At 46.0% G+C, this 18,963-nt stretch overlaps 1 protein-coding gene across 6 annotated transcripts in view; it reads left to right on the top strand.

The window, feature by feature from the left end:
- The window catches only part of CARMIL1 (capping protein regulator and myosin 1 linker 1), a 307,660-nt gene that overhangs the window by 122,430 nt on the left and 166,267 nt on the right, over positions 1-18,963 (top strand). For all 6 annotated transcript variants that reach the window (XM_064597073.1, XM_064597072.1, XM_064597074.1 and 3 more), the window contains exons 5-8: positions 4,581-4,702; positions 15,449-15,546; positions 15,885-15,955; positions 16,165-16,238. In XM_064597073.1, the coding sequence (XP_064453143.1) occupies positions 4,581-4,702; positions 15,449-15,546; positions 15,885-15,955; positions 16,165-16,238 (365 nt within the window). The remainder of the gene's footprint in view (positions 1-4,580; positions 4,703-15,448; positions 15,547-15,884; positions 15,956-16,164; positions 16,239-18,963) is intronic.

Below are 18,963 nucleotides of genomic sequence, written 5' to 3'. Positions count from 1 at the left end.
TAATTTGTGTCTTTTAAGAAATTTACTCATTTCGTCTCAGTTGTCACATTTACTGATATAAAGTTGTTCATAGTATCCCCTTGTTACGCTTTAAATATCTGTAGGATATCATTCCTGTTATTGATCATTTAGTCCTTCTCTCCCCGCCTCTCCCTGTCCTCCAATCTAATTAGAGGTTTATCAATTCTGTTGATCTTCTCCAAAAACTTGCTTTTAGTTTTGTTGATTTTTCTCTATTGATTTGATTGGTTTTGTTTCCTATTTCCTTGATTCTTACTATGATCTTTATTGTTTCCTTCATTTTACTTTTAGTTTTTAAAACTATGAAGAATACGTGTGTTTGTGTATGCACATACGTGTGTGTAGTTTGTTGACAACATTCCTAAAAGTTGTCAGAATTGTCACTTATGTTGATCGAGATTACATACAAATCCTTGGAACTTTTCCATAGTTCATCTGAGAGCAATGTTTTATCCTGTGTGTTTAGCATTCTTTAGAAACTGGAGTTTGGAAGAAAAATTACAGCACCATATGTTTGCCCAAATGGCAGACATATGCAGGAGTGAATGATTACTCACGAATGATGTCATAATCAGGGCCTTCTTGACGGTCTGAATTCGGGGATGTTTATGTTTATGAGGTCGGGGTTGTGATCGAGCAGAAGGGCTCTACTGAAATGTTAATGCCAGCACTATATTCAAAGTATGATTTGACGTGGGACTTAATTATGAGAAAGGCTGTTGATACAGCAAGACTAATTTCCCCATGTAGCTGCTGGGACTGGTCCCGTCTAGGGACACTGTAGTCCCGTCCCTTCTGTCTGTCTGGCATTCAGAGGAACTCAAGTGGTATCAGGCCGTCCAGTCGGCCCGTGGGACTATTGTCCCAGTGAGAAATGGAGGAGGGGCTCGACAGCATTGCTTCAGCTTAGTGTGGACCTTGGAGATGAAGGTACAGCAAGACGATGGTGCTTTTTCCACAGAGGGGCCTGTGATGCCGGGTGCTTCGCAGGACTCAAATTCTGACGTTTCAGAAATTCCTGTGGTGCTGTTTAAAAACACTGATACCTCTTGCAGTACCCCTCCCCCGTCACACCCCCCTACGCACACACGAACACACGGCAGTTAGGACTCAGTGTGTCTGGGGTGGGCATTTGATTCTCTCGTATTCTAGAGGCTGAGAAATAGTAACCTGGGTAACCTCAGGAACTTTGACGTCTGGTTTCTCCAGTGTTCTCTGATGTGAAATCATAAGGATGATAGTGTTTGCCCATGGCACTCACAATCTACCCTTGATTAAGACATGCTTTTCCTTTTTTTCTTTCTTCTTTTTTTTTCCCCGTGTTCTTTTCTAATGTTCTCTGGGATTTATTGACTTCTTCTTTTTTTTTTTTTTTTTAAGATTTTATTTATTTGAGGCAGAATGAGAGAGAGAGAGAGAGCATGAGAAGGGGGAGGGTCAGAGGGAGAAGCAGACTCCCCGCTGAGTAGGGAGCCCAATGCAGGACTCGATCCCGGGACTCCAGGATCATGACCTGAGCCGAAGGTAGCCGCTTAACCATCTGAGCCACCCAGGCTCCCAGGTTGATTCACTTTTTATCACTATTTAATTAGAGCTTTGTCAGTTCAGGTCACCTGCCTGGGACACTCACATTTCCTCGTGTGTGAGTGAGAGGGGTGCGTGTGTTACTGAGTTAGTGAAATGTGACCTTTCCTACTGCTCTTTTCCTCCTCCTTGTGGGAATGTGGGGGCCTTTATCTTATTTTCCAAATCTCATTGCCGTAGCACTTCCTGGTGTCCAGGTTCTGTGGAAATTCTGTTGCCTGTTCATGGTCAGTATACTGAGACCAACTGTTAAATACTTTTATGGTTACAGAATTTTTGGACTATTTCTTGTACAACTGAAACACCTATGTTTTTTTTTTTTTTTTTAAACTATAAGGTTAACTGTTTGCTATGTCATGGGATGATTTTGGCAAACCACCCATGGCTGTTTCTGCTAGAAGAATGAAAAACACTTTACCAATCTGTTGACTGGCATTTATTTAAAAGTGCTTAAATGTTTAGCCAGGTTGTTCTACCTTAAAAAATGGAGGCAGGGTGGGGTTGGAAACTCGAATCTTAAGTAAGATACTGCTGATTATTACTTTATTTTGATTATTTTATATTATATTTAATTATTATTTTATTTAAATAAGATATTGCTGATTCTTATTTTAAATGTGTACTGGAGGTCGTGATGATGTCCTGCTAGGTGGCTAAGCCGGAATTGTTGCAAGCATTCAGTTTTTCCCCAGCTGAACTAGGAGGGACAGAGGTATTTGAAAGGGAGTTCTTTGTCCTGGTGAAATGGTTTGCTGTGTTAGTGTCCCCTCTATCTCTCTGTGGCAATCTTTCCATCAGCCCAAGGTGGTGACATATTCTGCAGGGCTGTGCACTGCCTTCCTGTCAGCTTGGATCTGAAGGCCTCGTTTCTTCCCCTCGCCTGTCACCTTTTTTTCTTCCCTGTCACTCTCTTCAATCCTGTGCAATTAAGGATGATTAGGTGTTAAGACGAAGCAGAATTAGAATAAGCTAATTACTACTTACTCACACCCAAACTGTGAACTGAATAGATAGATGCACTAGATGTGAAGAAAGTATAAGTGCCCTGTAGTGAAAAATATAATTACCCACGGTGGGAATGTTGGGGGCAGGGTGTGGAGCACAGACATGGTGGCTGCGTCCCAAAGTATCTGGCTCTTTAAAACACAGATGTGTGCACATGGGACATCGGAGCCTAGCTGCACAGAGCAACTTTAATTTGCTGAAAATACTTCGTTGAGGTGTCCTGGGGTTGAACAGTAAATAGCCTCCAGATACAGCAATGCTTGCTGCCTTTTTGGGGAGAAATATTCCTTGGGCCACCTTCTAGAAGACCAGTGCGTGAAAATTAGGATTAATTTTTTTTTTTTTAATATGGAGAGCCAACTAATTGACACAGAGGTGATACGTATTGAGAGAGTCCTTTGGGGTGCTTGTGGAAAAGTAACATTTTAAGGTCTCAGATCATTTAAGTCTTTTTTTTTAATCTCATCATTTTGGCAAATAAATTGCATTACTTTTCCTTTTTTTAAATAGAGGTTTATTTATTTGAGAGAGAAAGAGAGCACAAGCAGGGGGAGCAGCAAGCAGAGGGAGAAGCAGGCTTCCCGCTGAGCAGGGAGCCCGGTGCGGGGCTCGATCCCAGGACCCTGGGATCATGACCTGAGCCGAAGGCAGATGCCCAACGACTGAGCCACCCAGGCGCGTGCATTGCTTTTCCTTTTAATGTTAACACTTTGAAAGACAGATGATTATTTTTAATTTAGCTAATTTTAGGACAGTGTAAAACAAATCTAAAAACTGCTTTGTTAACCTAATTGGCTCGTTGCACATTAAGTGTAGTATTCCCCCATCATATTTTTGTACAAGTTATGTACCAGCAGGAAGTAAATATGTGAGGCTATTTTGATGCAGTGAAAATCCAAAGGGATTGCATTTAACATGAATATTTTTGAGATCCAAGATAATGGTATTTTTTTTTTTTTTAATGAGGTTGATTCTCTTTATTTGAAACGTGTCCATAAACAACCTGCTGCCCTTTGCGACCTGCTCCTTTTCTCAGGTTGACTTATACTTATTTATAGTATGAGCTCTATGACCTCAGTGTCAACATTTTTGGTGGTAAGCTTTGGACATTTCCCAGCAGTTAATTGGAATGATCCTTTGCCTAGTCCTGAACGTTATGACTTTGTTCGTGTCATATAATCCTTTCCAAGAATTCTCTCTTTTTAGAGAAGTTGAAATGTTTATAAGCATTTGATTTTTCTTTTGTTGCCAGGCAAAAGGTTTTTAACATTTCCATGAAACACCTCATAAGGGGTCTTGTTTTTAAAACATGTCAAAAAAAAAAAAAAAGTAATGATGAGATTGCCCTCAGCTACTTACCAAAGGAGGTATGCTTACTTATTCCAGATAGTAGGGATCTAACAGACTTGGTAAGACCACATCTTGAGACAAAACCTTGGTAAAAGGAGAAGTCATGTGTGAATGTGAATATCCTGTCTCCATCACATGGCCGGGGGTTGGCGGGGGAGGGATCCTGTTTGAATTTTGCCTTTACAAACACTTGTTTCAGTTTCTGGATGTTTCTGACAACCATTCTACCCTCTACCCAAACAGTTCCTCGAGTCTTTTTTTTTTTTTTTTTAAAGATTTTATTTATTTATTTGAGAGATAATGAGACAGAGAGAGCATGGGGGGGGGGGAGGATCAGAGGGAGAAGCAGACTCCCTGCTGAGCAGGGAGTCCAATGCGGGACTCGATCCTGGGACTCCAGGATCATGACCTGAGCCGAAGGTAGTCGCTTAACCAACTGAGCCACCCAGGCGCCCAGTTCCTCGAGTCTTAACTAAGGGTGTTATTTTAAGGAAGTGCTTCTTAAAAAGCTGGTATTTTATTGGTATAGGTCAGTGTGAGTATATCGTTTACGTGACTTAAAACCCAAAATTCAAGGCTCCATACTGATTACTAAGCAGCGTCCAACCCGATTCTTGCAGATGGTGGTGGAAACTGAGAAGTACAACATCTCCATGAAGATGGCATCGCCCGAGGACGTGAGTGAAGTGCTAGCCCACATCGGCACCTGCCTGCAGAGGATATTTCCTGGCCTCTCCCCAGTGTGAGTGCTTGGGGGGAAGGGCGAGCAGAGCAGAGAACGTCCTCAGAGCGTTGGATGAGAATGCGCCTTCCCCTCACGCGTCCTTCTCCACTTAAACATTTCGACAGCAAACCCTCACTTGGGCCCTTGCGTTCGACGTCTGAGGTTCTCCGCGGGGCTCTGCTTCATACTGTACTTCCAAGAGCTTGAGCCATGAAGGGTTTGGCCACCCTTTCACTTCTGCTCCCAACACTGAAGCAGAAACCTTTTTGACATAACTTGCGATGTACCCTAGTGGGACTAATCCTCATGGCTCTTAGTGGACCCAGGGGCTCAGTGCTTCGCAGGAAGGCATCGAGGACACTATTCACGAAGAGTGAGAGGCTTCATTTTCCTTTTTTTTTTTTTTCCTCTTAGTTTTCTGAAACACACGTTAGGAATATTAGTAAATTGTGTCTGTGCATGCCCTCATAATTCTTTGTTAAGCACTTTTCATCAGGATTATGCGCTTGGGTAACCGAGTTTGTCCTTAGGGACTGTGTGGGTTGTTGGAAGGGGGGGTGGGACTGGTGGAGGTAAAAAGGCAGAAAGATCCTATGTCAGAAAGCTCCCTAATTTAATAGTCCCTAGCGAAAATACCTTTCTGCTAGAAGGAGAAGGTACAGAGACTGTAAAAATCCCTCTCCCGTCGCTCGCCCTGTGTACGGAGGCCACGAAGCCTCACGGGGACACATTGAAGATGGGGACCTGTGCGTCTTGCTTGACAGGAGCAGGAGGGAAATTTCGGGGACTTGCCCTTTATGGAACATGTTCCTTACGATGCTCTGCCTCCTCATGAAGAGGCAAAGCAGGAAAACCTAGCCTTGTGTCTTTCAAGCCTTTTGGGTGCCTGCAGGTGGTTTGGTGGAGATGGGGCTTCCTTACGGTCTCTGGCTTTCCGAGACCTGCTGGGTTCTTCTAACAGCTCTGCGCAGCGCTCTCTCTTTTCTTTGCCTCCCGCCAGCATGGTGGGCTGGCCTGTGCCTTCTGGCTATTCACCCAGTGCTTCCTCCTCTGCAGCCTTGGGCTTCTCGTGCTTCTCTGAGCGACTGGCTAGCTGGTTGCAGAGGAGCGGAGTGTCCGTGGCCTCATCCCGTGGCACAGAGGGGTCGAGTGGGGCTGTCCCCTAGCTCCTGCCTGCCTGGACTTTCCAGGTCTGAAGCCTTAAAGGCAGGCTCCTGCAGGGTGCAACCACACCCTTGCGTGTGTGCAGGAGAGTTGCGGGTAGGCAGGGGTGCGGGGTGAAGTGAGGCGTGATGAGGAGCGGTGAGGGGGAAATACCCACAAGGAGAACATCCTTAAAGCCACCAGATAACTATTTGGGGTGATCATGAGTTAGCAGTCACTACATAGCCCATTCTCCCTAAACGATGTTTAGTAAAGTGACTTTGTACGTCCTGATGAGATCAGAAAATTGTTAAGCACAGCCTCATTTAGCATGGACTTACACGACCCTTGGAACAATATGTAGAATCTCTGCTTTCTTTAAAATGCAGTTTTATTTGCCTAGTATTCTAGGAATTTGGAGGAAATTACCAGTTTTGGGGTTGAATTCTTCCATTTTTTTCCTTCCCAGAGAAAATGGTCAAAGAAGAGTATTTGCACTCTTCTCTTCCATTTAACTTTTTTTTTTTTTAAAAGACTTTATTTATTTGACAGAGAGATACACAGCGAGAGAGGGAACACAAGCAAGGGGGAGTGGGAGAGGGAGAAGCAGGCTTCCCGCCGAGCAGGGAGCCCGATGCGGGGCTTGATCCCAGGACCCTGGGATCATGACCTGAGCCGAAGGCAGACGCTTAACGACTGAGCCAACCCAGGCGCCCCCCATTTAACTTTTTGTTAAAAGGTTTGGGCAGCAAATATGAACCAAGCATTAAGTAATGAGCTCCATTTCCAGGGAGGCTGTCATAACATAGATGTTAGTTTCTAAATCTAAGACCTCCACCCGAGTCTCATCTGCACTTCTGTCTCCTGGCTGCACAAGGATGTCCCCAAGCACCTCACATGCAGTGCGTCCCATCAACTTAGCAGGTTTTCCCCCGAACCTGCCCGTGTTTGACACTGTATCTCGGTTAGTGGCTCGTCGTGTGCACAGTGTCTTGTTCTTCACTCGCACCTGTCAGACCCTTTTCATGCCTGTCTCCTGGTCTGCTCCTTGTCTGGCCTCTCATTTCCACCGCCTTCGTTCAAAGGGTCTCACGTTCCAGGGCAGCATCGTCCTCACCTGTGTCTGCGTCTCCAGGCCTTCTCCTCGCCGCGGGTCTTCCGCGCGGTCACCAGAATTACCCGGTTGCGTCCACGCTGTGTAGGCTGGTATAGCAAGACCACTGCCGTCTGGCCCCATGATCCAGCCTCTCCTGTCCTCAGTGCTTTCATGCAGGCTGCTAATCCAGACACACTCCCACTCCAAAAGACCTAGCCCGGGTGTCTAAAGAGTTTCTTTATTCATGGGTCCGTAGAACTTTGTGATCACGTCCTCTGCTAGCACGTGTCTCGCTGTGTTACAGTTGTTTCTTGATACACTTATATAGTCAGTTGTTTACTGAGTTTCTACTATAGACGGCAGAGTACTAAGTGTTGGGGTCCACGGCCCACGTGGAATTTACATTGGGGAGTTGCATTACTCACATTGGGAAACAGACCCCCCAGAAATAAATCAGTGCAGTAAGTGTAAACTTGAGTAAATGCTTGCAACTGATCTTTAGTGCAGGACTAACATAAAGAATAAAACTCCATCTGCCAGGGCCTCCCAGTGGCCATGATACTTTGAACAGACCCTCGAGGGAGAGAAGGAGCCTGAAGAGGGCAGAGAATCTTTCCTTCTCAGGCCTCTGCTTGTGCTGTCTCGCCTGCCTGGACCAGGGTTGGCGTCTTTGAGGAGCGGAGAGAGAACCCGGGCGGCTGGAGCATGGGAGTGAGGAGAATGCAGGCGGGAGGGGGTAACTGGTGCGAGATGAGGCTGGAGGCACAGGTCTGGGTCGGCGGACGTAGGTCCTCACGGGGAAGAGTTTGCAGGTGAGCACTAGCTCGCTAGGAAGCCGCTGTTGGTTGCAAGTACAGATGTGACATGATTCCTGATGCGGTTTATGAAGATTATTTTTGCCGCTGGAGAGAGTGCAGTGGGAAGGGTAAGGGCAGGAGGGGAGAGCTGGTTAGAATGCGGGCAGGCATATGGGGGAGGGATGGCTGCGGCCGTGACGTTAGAGATGAGGATGGGAGGTGGAAGATGGAAGATTTATTGTGGGTACAGGACTGGCTGATGGATTCGGCACGTGGGTGACAGCAGTGAGGAAAGGGAGGACCAAGGATGACTCCTAGGTTTCTGGTTTAATGACTCAGTGACTCGTGATACTTTGCAGTGAGGGGGAAGGGGCCGAGGGTAGCTGGGGGGGCAAGTTTTATTTGGGGGGAGAAACACCCCAACCATTCTGTTTTAGGCATGCTAAGCTTGAGATCTAGGACACGTGAGGGAGGGGCTGTCAGATCGGCAGTTACGTACACCTGGGTTTGGAGCTTGGGGGAAAGGTCCGTCCAGGTCTGGAGATGTCGCAAATGTGGGAGTCATTACTGTAGAGAGTCTTGCTTGCACGACTGTTTTGAGATCATCCAGAGAGAGATGTGCCCCCGGAAGAGAAAATGTCTTGAGAATGAGGACAAGTGTAAGAGGAAGAGTCCTAAAGGGAGTCGGGACAGGATTCCAGGGGAAAACCAGGGCCTGGGAGGATCCTCTGAAGCAGGGAGTGGATTTCTGCAGAATGATCTGGGTGCTGACCAAGCAAGGGCAGAGGGCTGTCTGGGCAACTGGGCACGGTGAAGGGCAGTCCCAGGGTTCTGGTGGGGAGAGGTGGGCCGCCATGCCAGTGGAATGAACTCCAAAGGGAGGAAGCTGGTGTGGTACCTGCAGGACACTTCTTAGAGACGTTTGGCTATGAAGGGGAACTGATAAATGGGAAGTAACTAAAGAGGTACAAGGAATTACAGGCGAATTTTGTTTGCGTTCAGAGTGGGAGGTATTAAAGCACATGGCTGTAACGAGGGGAATGCTCTAGTAGAGAAAGAGAGAGAGAGATTGTTGCTGGAGATCGTGGTAATAAATCCACAATATCCTTGAGAAGGTGAGAGGGAACACAGAGCACACGACATACCTGAGCTTCCTTCTTGGCCAAGAACTACTGGAGCCAAGGCTGTGTTTTTTATTCATCTTAAATCCCTAGTCCTTGGCACATAGTAGATACTCACTGAGGTTTCTCATGCTTACCGTGTGTCGAGTGCATCACTGGGCAATGTGACATGGGAGCCTATGGAAGTTGGAAGACCGTGGTCTGGCCTCCTGACCATGGGTGCGTGGGCCCAGGTGACACGAAGCCGATGAGTGGGTGACCGGGCGTAAGGAGGAGGCGGACATGTGCGGGCTGGCTGTGCAGAGCTCCGCCTGGGAAGCGGGGAGAGGATTTGGAGGGGAGGGCAGGGAAGGCAGAGGCCGTCCAGATGAAGCCACCGATGTGCAAGGAGGCACAGATTATGATGTAGAACTTGACTTGGCAGAGAATTTAAATAATGTTAACGTACTTGACTTTTTTATTTCGCTTTCCTACCCACCGTGCACGGTTAGCTTATCAAAATTAACCTGTAATATTTTGTGACTTGCATGTTCTGTCTTTCCTCTTGAAGTTCCTTAGATTGTATTATGTGATTTTAGCGGGGGAAATGGGTAATTACGTTGGTTCTGGTTATCGACCAGGGAGGGTGGAGAGGTGGGTAATCGTATCCTTTCTTCTCCATCCCTCGTGTTGCTTCGGGTTAAAGCGGTCAGTGAGGGAACGACTTCCTCGACGTAAATAATGGAGAACATGCAAAATAAAATATGTCCCCAGTCATGTCACACATCCCTCTCATAATAAGTTGAAGAATAGGAAACTATATTTGATATAACACCGTATGTTAACTAACTGGAATTAAAATAAAAATGTAAAAAAAGAAACCATGTTTGGAATCCTCAGTCTGGTTGAGTCATCTGTCTCATTGGATACGTTACCTGAGCCTATGGTTGGGCCCTCGGGTACCCCGCTCTCATCTCCTCCCTTGCTCAGGGCTGGTAGGGATGGTGGATAGGGAAGTATCTGGTGAGCGGGTATCAGGAACCAGGAGAATCTGGGGGACAAACACGACCAGCGCAGGCCTCCATTCAGATAATCAGTTCTTGGATAGTCCATTTGACTACATAGAAATGAAACTATATCTGCAAAGATCTGAATTTCCAGTTTTACCCAAATATAATTTTGAAAATGATATCCCTGATCAAACTCAAATATATAAAAACAGGATGTAAATAATCTACAATGTATAATCAGTCCTCTTGACTGCAGTCAATAGAATGCAGGTAGGAAAAAAATGAGGAATTTTAATTAAAATTAATAGTCACACCAGGATCCACTCTTCATCTCCCCTCCGCCCCCATACATACATGTTAGGATATTTTTTGCTTCCTCTTTCCTTCCCTTACAAAATGACATTTCCCTCCCTTCATTAAATGAGGAAAATTTATTTCAAAACACGGGGAGAATTTAAAGGTGCAAGAAGAAAATGTAAGTTAAATTTAAAAATCAGATTGCTGTTAGCATTGTGTTGTGACCACTCTCATCTTTGCTGTGCGGAGCTGGGTGTCATCGGAGACCTAGCCTCGGAGACAGTGACGTTGAGGGGGCTAGGAAATATTTGTAGGTACGTGTTGTTCAATCTGTTTTCCCAGAGCTGTCCGTAATGGCATTTCTCTTCTGGAAGCTGTTTTGTCTTATGGCCTTCAGCTTTTCTAATATTGAGAACCTGGGCTATTCTCCAGGACCAAGCTGGATTATTATTATTTTTTTTTTGATGTCAAATTAAGTCATGGGGATGCGGTAGAATTCATTTAGAAAATGTTCACTAAATGACTGCCTCGGGCATACATACATGAGTAAAATGTTTCCTGCTCCCCGAGAGTTTATAGTCTGAAGGCAGTGTTAAGAAAGTTCCACAAATAATATAGTGAAGAGAGAGAAAATCCTCAGGTTTCAGAGAAAGGAAAGTCACATTTAACTTGAGACGCCAGGAAAATAATGTCTGATTTGTATTTGCTTTCCTCCTTTTTTTGAGAGGGGGGCTTTTGTGGAGGGTGGGTCGGGAGAGTTCTGTGGGGAAACGGCGGGAGCAGGTGCCTTTGGGAGACAGCTGTCGGCCTGACACGGCCTGAATTGGGAGCCTGCAGATGTCCCTGTGAGCAAAAGCCTCAAGGACGGGCCTGGGGAGCAACGAAGGCTTTTGGACGTTGGAATAAAATGGTAGTCACACTTGGGGAGAAACAGTCCGTGGTGCTGCTTTATGAACGTGTGTGGAGAGAGCTTTGAGGTACAACTGGAAGGTGTCAGGTTGTCGGGATGCTTTAGCGGGGATGAGACTCTAGGCAAGTTAACTCCCTTCTCAATGCCTCAGTGTCCTCATCTGTAAAATGGGAATAATGCTGTTGGTGCAGGTGGGGATTAAATTAGCTCCTGTAAACTGCTTCAGAGATTTTATTTGTGGTAGAGGTTGTTGCGGTCCGTTACCCAGCGGCAGCAGAAGAAAGCCTGCACTGTCAGAAAGGGCATTGGTGACGTTTGTAGGGAGTTTCTTTGAAGTTTGATTTTTTTTTTTTTTAAGATTTTATTTATTTATTTGACAGAGAGAGCGAGCAGGAGCAGGGGAAGGGGCGGAAGGAGAAGCAGACTCCTCACTGAGCAGGGAGCCTGACTCGGGACTCGATCCCAGGACCCGGGATCATGACCTGAGCCCAAGGCAGACGCTTAACGACCGAGCCCCCAGGCGCCCCCTGATTTTTTTTTTTTTATTATATGTTTACATGGAAGCTGATAGCATTTTTCTAATTTGATTTTTTTGTTGTCAGATGTCCCTAATAACATCCTTATTAGGTGACAGAACAGTAACCTTCTGACATGAGTTTTCTCCTGAGGCTTTCAGCATACTGGGACCTTCTGGCAAACCTGCGACACGTTTGAAAGTCAGCGTGTTAGGACGAGGTTTCTTTGCTCCCGTAATAAAAATGTATTGCAGATCCCTTTAGGAAGTCAAAGCCAACTGAAGTATGAGAAGGTGAGGTTCCTGTGAAGAAAAGTGGCAAAATAGGAGTTTATGTAAAAACAAAAGAAAGGTACTTATAGTCCGTCCGCTTTTCCAAAGCAGAGACAGCATTTAGTTGGGGTGTGGTTTGCGTCAGGAAAACATCCGGTTCCGGAGACAACGGCCTGTTCCATGAGATGTCTTCAGTTCCTGAGATCAAAGTGTTTTTTAGTTCCTTACAAAAGAAGAGAGGAGAACTGTCACAGAGCTGGGCTGCTTGGAAGAGCTCACACTGATACCTTTTTTTTTTTCTTTAAGATTTTATTTATTTATTTGACGGAGAGAGAGAGACGGCGAGAGAGGGAACACAAGCAGGGGGAGTGGGAGAGGGAGAAGCAGGCTTCCCGCGGAGCAGGGAGCCCGATGTGGGGCTCGATCCCAGGACCCTGGGACCGTGACCTGAGCCGAAGGCACATGCTTAACCATCTGAGCCCCCCAGGCGCCCCCGGACTGATACCTTTGAAGAGCGGTTTTGAAGGTCAAGGATGTCTCTGCTGGCTGCCACTTCTCTCGCTTTCCAGTTGACTTGTCCTTACCCCTGAGCAGGAATGTCCGGTGTTGTTTTTGGAGCAAAATTGAGGCTTTAGTTTCTGAATCAGCCATGAGGAGTCCTCCATTTCTCCCTATAATCCTAGACTGCCACCTTCCTATTCTTGATCCTGCCAGCTTCCTGCCAAAGACTTTTGCCTTATTTTCTCCCTGCTTTTGACGAGCTTAACCCCACCCTGTGTGTCACTGAAACAGCATGCCACCCCACCCCGCTGAAATAAAGCAAGAAGTTTAGAGCACAGATGTGATCTCAGATGAAGTCGGACTGGAGTCCACTTGGGTGTGTCCACACCCCAGCTGCGTTGACGCTTGGGGTGGCTTCCGACGGCTCTGCTCTTTCTTTGCGTAATACCTGGTTGTGCGGTCTTGTAGCTGGAAAATAATGCCACTAAAATACCAGAATGATAGTGTTGAGCCAAGATGAGCCATTTCAAATGGCCAGATTCTGTAATGCCACTTTCGGCGTGAACGTCTTCTTAAACCCACAGTTATCCCCAAATTCAGGACCTTTAGGATAGTGGGACTTAATCTTAGGTGTTTTCAGGTGAAATGGAGAAAAATCATGCTGCCCTTGCAGACCTCATGCATTTATACAAGAATTTGAAGGAATTCATGACATTTGACATCGTTGGTTATACACGATTATGCTTCAGTCCTAAATTTTGCGAAGAAGTAGAAATATTTTCAGTGCCAGCAGAACGTGGGTATCTACGTGCTTTGTTACGTACTTGAGGTTTTGTCGAGGAGTAGAACAAGGCCCCTTGTCAGGATCTTGACACGGGAATCCATCCCGTGAGAAAATGGAGCTCCCTGGAAACACTTGCCGCTAATCCTCTACAAGGTGGTTGAGATTCATAATGGTGACTGAGAACATTTTATGTAGCAGAAGTGCTTTTAAGTCGTTGAAGAAGGGTGCAAGTATGTTCAATATAACTTGGCATCTTTACTTCACCACTTTGCACCCACGTCCTCCCGAGATCCCAGGTGCCTCTGACCCGCCGACACCCTTCCTCACAGCCCGTGACCTCCTCCCCTCCCCCGTCCTCCCCACTTCACTCGTGAGCGCCATGCCTGAGCCCTTGTCATCTCCTGGAACAGCGTCTGCTGGGGTGGAATCACATTCCCTCATCCCGCTCTGAGCAGCCCCCTTCCACTTTCTCTCCTTGGAAGGGCCAGGGCCTCCCAGCCACACATCCCTTGGCTGGCAGAGTACAGCGCTGCAGCTGGGCCCTGGCAGGACCCTCGCGGCCGTCTGTCCCACCTTGCGGCTCGCCTGACCGGAAAGCCTGCAGCCCCACCGAGCACCAGCTGCCCCCCTTCTCCGCACGTCTGGGCTGCAGAGAGAGTCCCGAAGCTGGTCTGCGTGGCACCACCAGCAGCTCATGACCTTCACTCTCGCTGGGCTCTTATCAGTCCTGTGGGCTTCCATTTAATGTCTCAAGTTGTTTCTCTATTTCCGAAGCCTGACCCTCACCCGTGCCCTCCAGATACTTGTCTACAGTGCCTGTCCAACCATCTCATGCACCCTCTTGAGGCCTTCCGTGGCCCCTCATTGCCCTGAGAACAAAATCTGAACTCCATGGTCGGACCTCGAAGGCTCTCTGTGACCTGGTTTCGGTTCCGTGTAGTTCCCTGGACTCCTCCGTCATTCCCCCTCATCACACAACATTTGCTGGCTGCTTTGAACTATGTGCAGTTTCTGGTGGTGAACACGAGCCTTCTCATCTCCTTGAACTTGCTGGCCCTTTATCTGGAACACTTTCCCCGGCTCCTGGTCCCACTCCCCTCCAGATATAGTCTTTATTGCTCTCTAGGTTTTAGCATCGATGCTAAGACCCCTCCGCTGCTCTCTCCCCACCAGAGAGTAAGTTCAGTGTCCTTTCTGCCGCCCCACCCTGTGCTTCTCCTGTATTAAGACTTCTCCTTTTATATTGCCTATTTATCTGGTTCTCACGGGAGATGGCTCACTGGGAACACAGGCACGATACCTGTTTTGTTCACAGTTGTATACCGAGTACCTGGTAGCTGGTCTTGCCACACTTAGACATTTAATAAAAATTTGGGTGTGAATTAAGGGATTCATAAGTTGCTCATTACATGATTACTGGGTGATAAGTAGGAGAGCATCAGCTAACGTTTATTGAGACTTTACCAGGCACCAGGGATTGTTTTAATCATCTCACAGGTATTAATTTCTTTCTTTCTCGCAGCTAGGGTAGGTCCTCCCACTTTGCTAGTTCTATGAATAATGAAGCTTGGGGGGTGGTTGGCTGTGCCTTTAACTACTACTTCTGTCCTGCTTCTGCGCTGTGCGCGGGGCCTTGTTAGCTCCGAGGATGAGCATGGGGCCTGGGTGTGCTCTCTGGCCCAGAGGACTTGTCGTCAGAGGGGAAGAGATAGTAAAAGGAACATGCTCTTTCTCAATGGCCATTCGTATGCGGTACTGTGGAAGGACAGAGGGGATTTGTATTTTAATTTTTTAGAAGTTAGTGATTTATATTTAGTATACACCTAATCTAATACTAGAACACACTGTTTTCTAGCCATTCTAATAGAATCGAATGTTACAAAACAACTCAATAACCCTAACCCTGAGCTTACAAAAGGGAGTTAAATAAAGAAGTTCATTAAGTTCCTGTAGATCTCCAGCTTCTTAGTGCTCAAAAAATGGAATTATTTTTACCAAAATTGAAGTGGCACCCATCTTTGGTTTTAAGAAGGGCATATCACCGGGACGCCTGGGTGGCTCAGTTGGTTAAGCGACTGCCTTCGGCTCAGGTCATGATCCTGGAGTCCCGGGATCGAGTCCCATGTCGGGCTCCCTGCTCGGCGGGGGGTCTGCTTCTCCCTCTGACCCTCCCCCCTCTCATGTACTCTCTCTCTCTCATTCTCTCTCTCAAATAAATAAATAAAATCTTAAAAAAAAAAAAAAAAAAAAAAAGAAGGGCATAGCACCAAATAGAGTTCTGTGTGCAGGGGCAAAAAAACCTTGATTTTTGAAATTTATTGTTACTGTTGCTCTTACAGGCGAATCATGAAAAAAGTCTCGATGGAGCCATCTGACCGACTGGCCAGTCTCCAGGCTCTGTGGGACAACCAGACCGTGGCCGAGCAGGGCCCCTGTGGTGAGCATGCATTTTAAAACCAAATTATAAATGGCTGCATGGATGTCCCCCTGCCAGGAAGTTATGTCTATTCCTAGTATGTTACTGTAAAGGTGCAATTAGTCTGAAGGTGTAATTAGCACCGCACAGACTTTAGATTGGCGGACAAAAGTCCTATATTTAAGCTGTATTGCGTGCTGCTATGTACTTACTATAGAATGGGAGCAGAATCTTCGCTGTTTTCCCAAACAGAAAGAACAATCAGCATTGTCCGCATCGGCCATATTTAAACTTCTATATTTTAACTTCAGATAAATCATTTAGCCAAAAACCCGGCACGTTTCTGTTGTGGGTTTCAGGTGGATTTTCTCAGATGTACGCCTGTGTTTGCGACTGGCTCGGGTTTTCATACCGAGAAGAAGTACAGTGGGTAAGTGTATCTATGTGCACAGGAGCGTTTACGCACATGCGCGCCTGAGAATATTCCAGGGTGCGACTGGCTTCTTTCTTTTTTTCTCCCCCACCTCCATTCATCCTCAGATTCTGTGAAAATCTGTATCATTATCTAATTCTCTTTGCATCCCTCTTCCCTGATCATCTTTGTGGGCTATTTACATGATTGAGTTTTATTTCAAATAGGATGTGGATACAATTTATCTGACGCAAGACACCAGGGAATTGAATTTACAAGACTTCAGTCATCTTGACCACAGGTAAGCTACTTCTTTCTTTCCTTCCTTGTACAACTAATTGTGCCTCCAGAACTGTATTTCTCTGCTGGTGCTTACGGACATATGTGATCTCCAGAAAATCCTGTTACAGGGGAAATCGGGAGGATCTCAGCATCTCTGAATCTTGCCTTCCAAGAAGTACTTTCAGATGCGTTCATTTGGGAATGAAGTGCATGTGTGTACCTCAGGTCCAGAGTTTGTGCTTAGAAACCTTGGAGATAGAATTCTTAAGTTCTTGTAGCAGCCCACGAAAGTCTATATAATCGTCTGCCTGTATATTATATGTGATACGGTATTATTTTGCCTAATGGCCATTAGAACATTTTTCTAGGAGGAAATTTTGTGCTGCAATCCTAAGAAATGACTTTTTGTTTATAATTTCTTTAGGAGTTGGGGATTGCTCGGGTATAGATGCGCATATGTTGGTGGAAATCCATTCGCCAGTATCTGCCTTGTGATAATGGTAGTACAACTGTGAATCCTGTTACGTGTTATTTGAGAGACTCCTAGGTTTTAAGACCTTGACTTCTGTATATTTAGGGCTGTGGCTCGTGTGACCAGGCCCCAGAGAAGAAGTTCATTCAGTCTATCCGAGTTCTTTTGCTCCCTGACAGAGCTGAGTGGTGCCCCAGTGTCTTTGCTGGTGGTTTATCCTGGGTTTCCCTGTCTCCTCCACCCTGGATATCCTGTTACTTATTTTAAGTGGCAGGTATTAGTCCAACCCCAGTGAACCTCAGCCTGGGAAATCTTCCATCCCTGTGTGGAATTGAGAGAGAGAATCCTGGGATTCCGGTTGTCCCTTTTATGCCACGCGGACAGTTGGGATTGCAGACAGCGTTACGATTTCTTACCACCAGCATCTTGCCCCAAAAAATGCCATTTCAGATTATTTCTCCACCTATCTCAGGGAAATCCAGCATTGTACAGGGTGAACCCCCAGGAGTTCAAGCCAACTGAATTGAGCAGAGAACACGGATGCTAGCTGGAGGTAGCTTGTCTCTGCATAGCCGGGCATACGGAGCACGGTGAGGCAGGGTCTGCTGGGTCTGTAGTTGTGACCGAAATCAAGTGCCGATAGCCCCTGGTTCTCAAGCTTGGATCTGCTTCCTTCTTGTGGAGCAGGCAGTTTCCTTCCTGCTTAGGGCCGATCTCCCTCTTTCTACATACGAGGGAACTTCATACTCCCATTCAGGCTTGCCTCTTTCCTGTGTAGCTCGTGAAAAAAGTGAACTGAGAAACGAAAAGGGAGAATATTTGCTCTGCAAGTTTTTTTTTTACAATAAAAACAGAAAATGGCACGTAGAATAAGAGAAGTGGGTAGGCTTGCCGTATCAGAGCTCAGTGTTTTTGGCCCTGGGATCCCTTTATTGTTCTTGAAAACGGTTGAGCTTTTGTTTATGTGGGTATATCTTTTGGTACTGATCATCTTAGAAATTAAAACTAAAATTAAAAACATTGATTAATTCCTTGAAAGATCTCAATAAGCCTATTACATGTTAATGTCGGTACTAGTTTTATGAAAAATAACTATTTTCCAAGACAAAAAATAAGTCCGCCAGAAGAGTGCATTCGTTTACCTTTTTGCTGATCACTTTATCTTCGAAACCTCATAGAAGACCGCTCACTCTGTTGTGATTCGTGGCCCTGAGTGAAATACATTAAGAAAATGCAGACTTAAGCGGACACGTAGTTAGAAGAGGGAGTATTTTTAATAACCTTTTCACTAAGCTATGGATATTCTTCTTTGATTGTTCACCACAACTCAGTAAGAGATGGTTTTCTAAAGATCACTTGGCAGGGTGCAGTCTGAAACTGTTCAATGCACATTTTGTTACATTAAAATGCATTTGGTCCATCTTGTACTTTGATGGGTCCTATCTTTAGATGATTTTGTAGCATCCTGCATTGGTCATTTAGAAAATACTGGTTTGCGGAGTTTTGCATGGCGTCCAGATATTCCGCTGTTGTACGAAAGGGAGAAAAGAAGACCTCTGTTAGCACCGCTGATCTCATCCAGAAAGTCTCGAAGTGCGGCAAAGCTGTCAAGCTCATTGTGGCAGATAAAGGTCTCCCCAAATTTAAATTTTTTTTTTTTTTGAAGATTTTATTTATCCATTCATGAGAGAGAGAGAGATGCAGAGGCAGAGGGAGAAGCAGGCTCCCCCTGGAGCAGGGAGCCCGATGCGGGGCTCGATCCCAGGACTCTGGGATCATGACCTGAGCCGAAGGCAGACGCTTAACCGACTGAGCCACCCAGGCGCCCCTAAATTTTTTTTTGAAGATATAATTTTACTATTGGAAAAAAGTGCTGTCAGGTGATTCTCTTGAAGTGACTGGCTAACTTTTTACGCCTTAGAGAAAATACCCGCTAAATCCCAAGTCTCAATAACTGTGTTTTGTCATTTCTTTCATGGTGTTCTTTGAGAAAAGGGAGCTAGTTCTGCTTCTCACTCTCACAGGAATACTTTACCTGAGACAGTGACCCCCTTTGGTACGTAGAGGAAGCATTTTGTGCATACTTCTGTTTTGTCACACAGGCATGTACTCAAGGGCTGAGATTTAATAACGTGAGTACTTTTTACTGCTTCATTAGGGGCATTCTTAAAGGAACTGGCATTTGTTTAAAGCAGCTGGGTGCGTGGTGGTGGAGAACAGTGACCAGCATCCCAGCTTGGCACTGCTGAGTTGGTTCCTGCTGAAGCCCGAG

Source organism: Mirounga angustirostris, unplaced genomic scaffold, assembly GCF_029215605.1.
Source record: "Mirounga angustirostris isolate CCGP_5_RB_7025 unplaced genomic scaffold, mMirAng1.0.hap1 SCAF_8, whole genome shotgun sequence".
Lineage (NCBI taxonomy): Eukaryota > Metazoa > Chordata > Mammalia > Carnivora > Phocidae > Mirounga > Mirounga angustirostris.
Note: the sequence above shows the minus strand (reverse complement) of the source record. Positions and strands in the feature narration are given on the sequence as shown.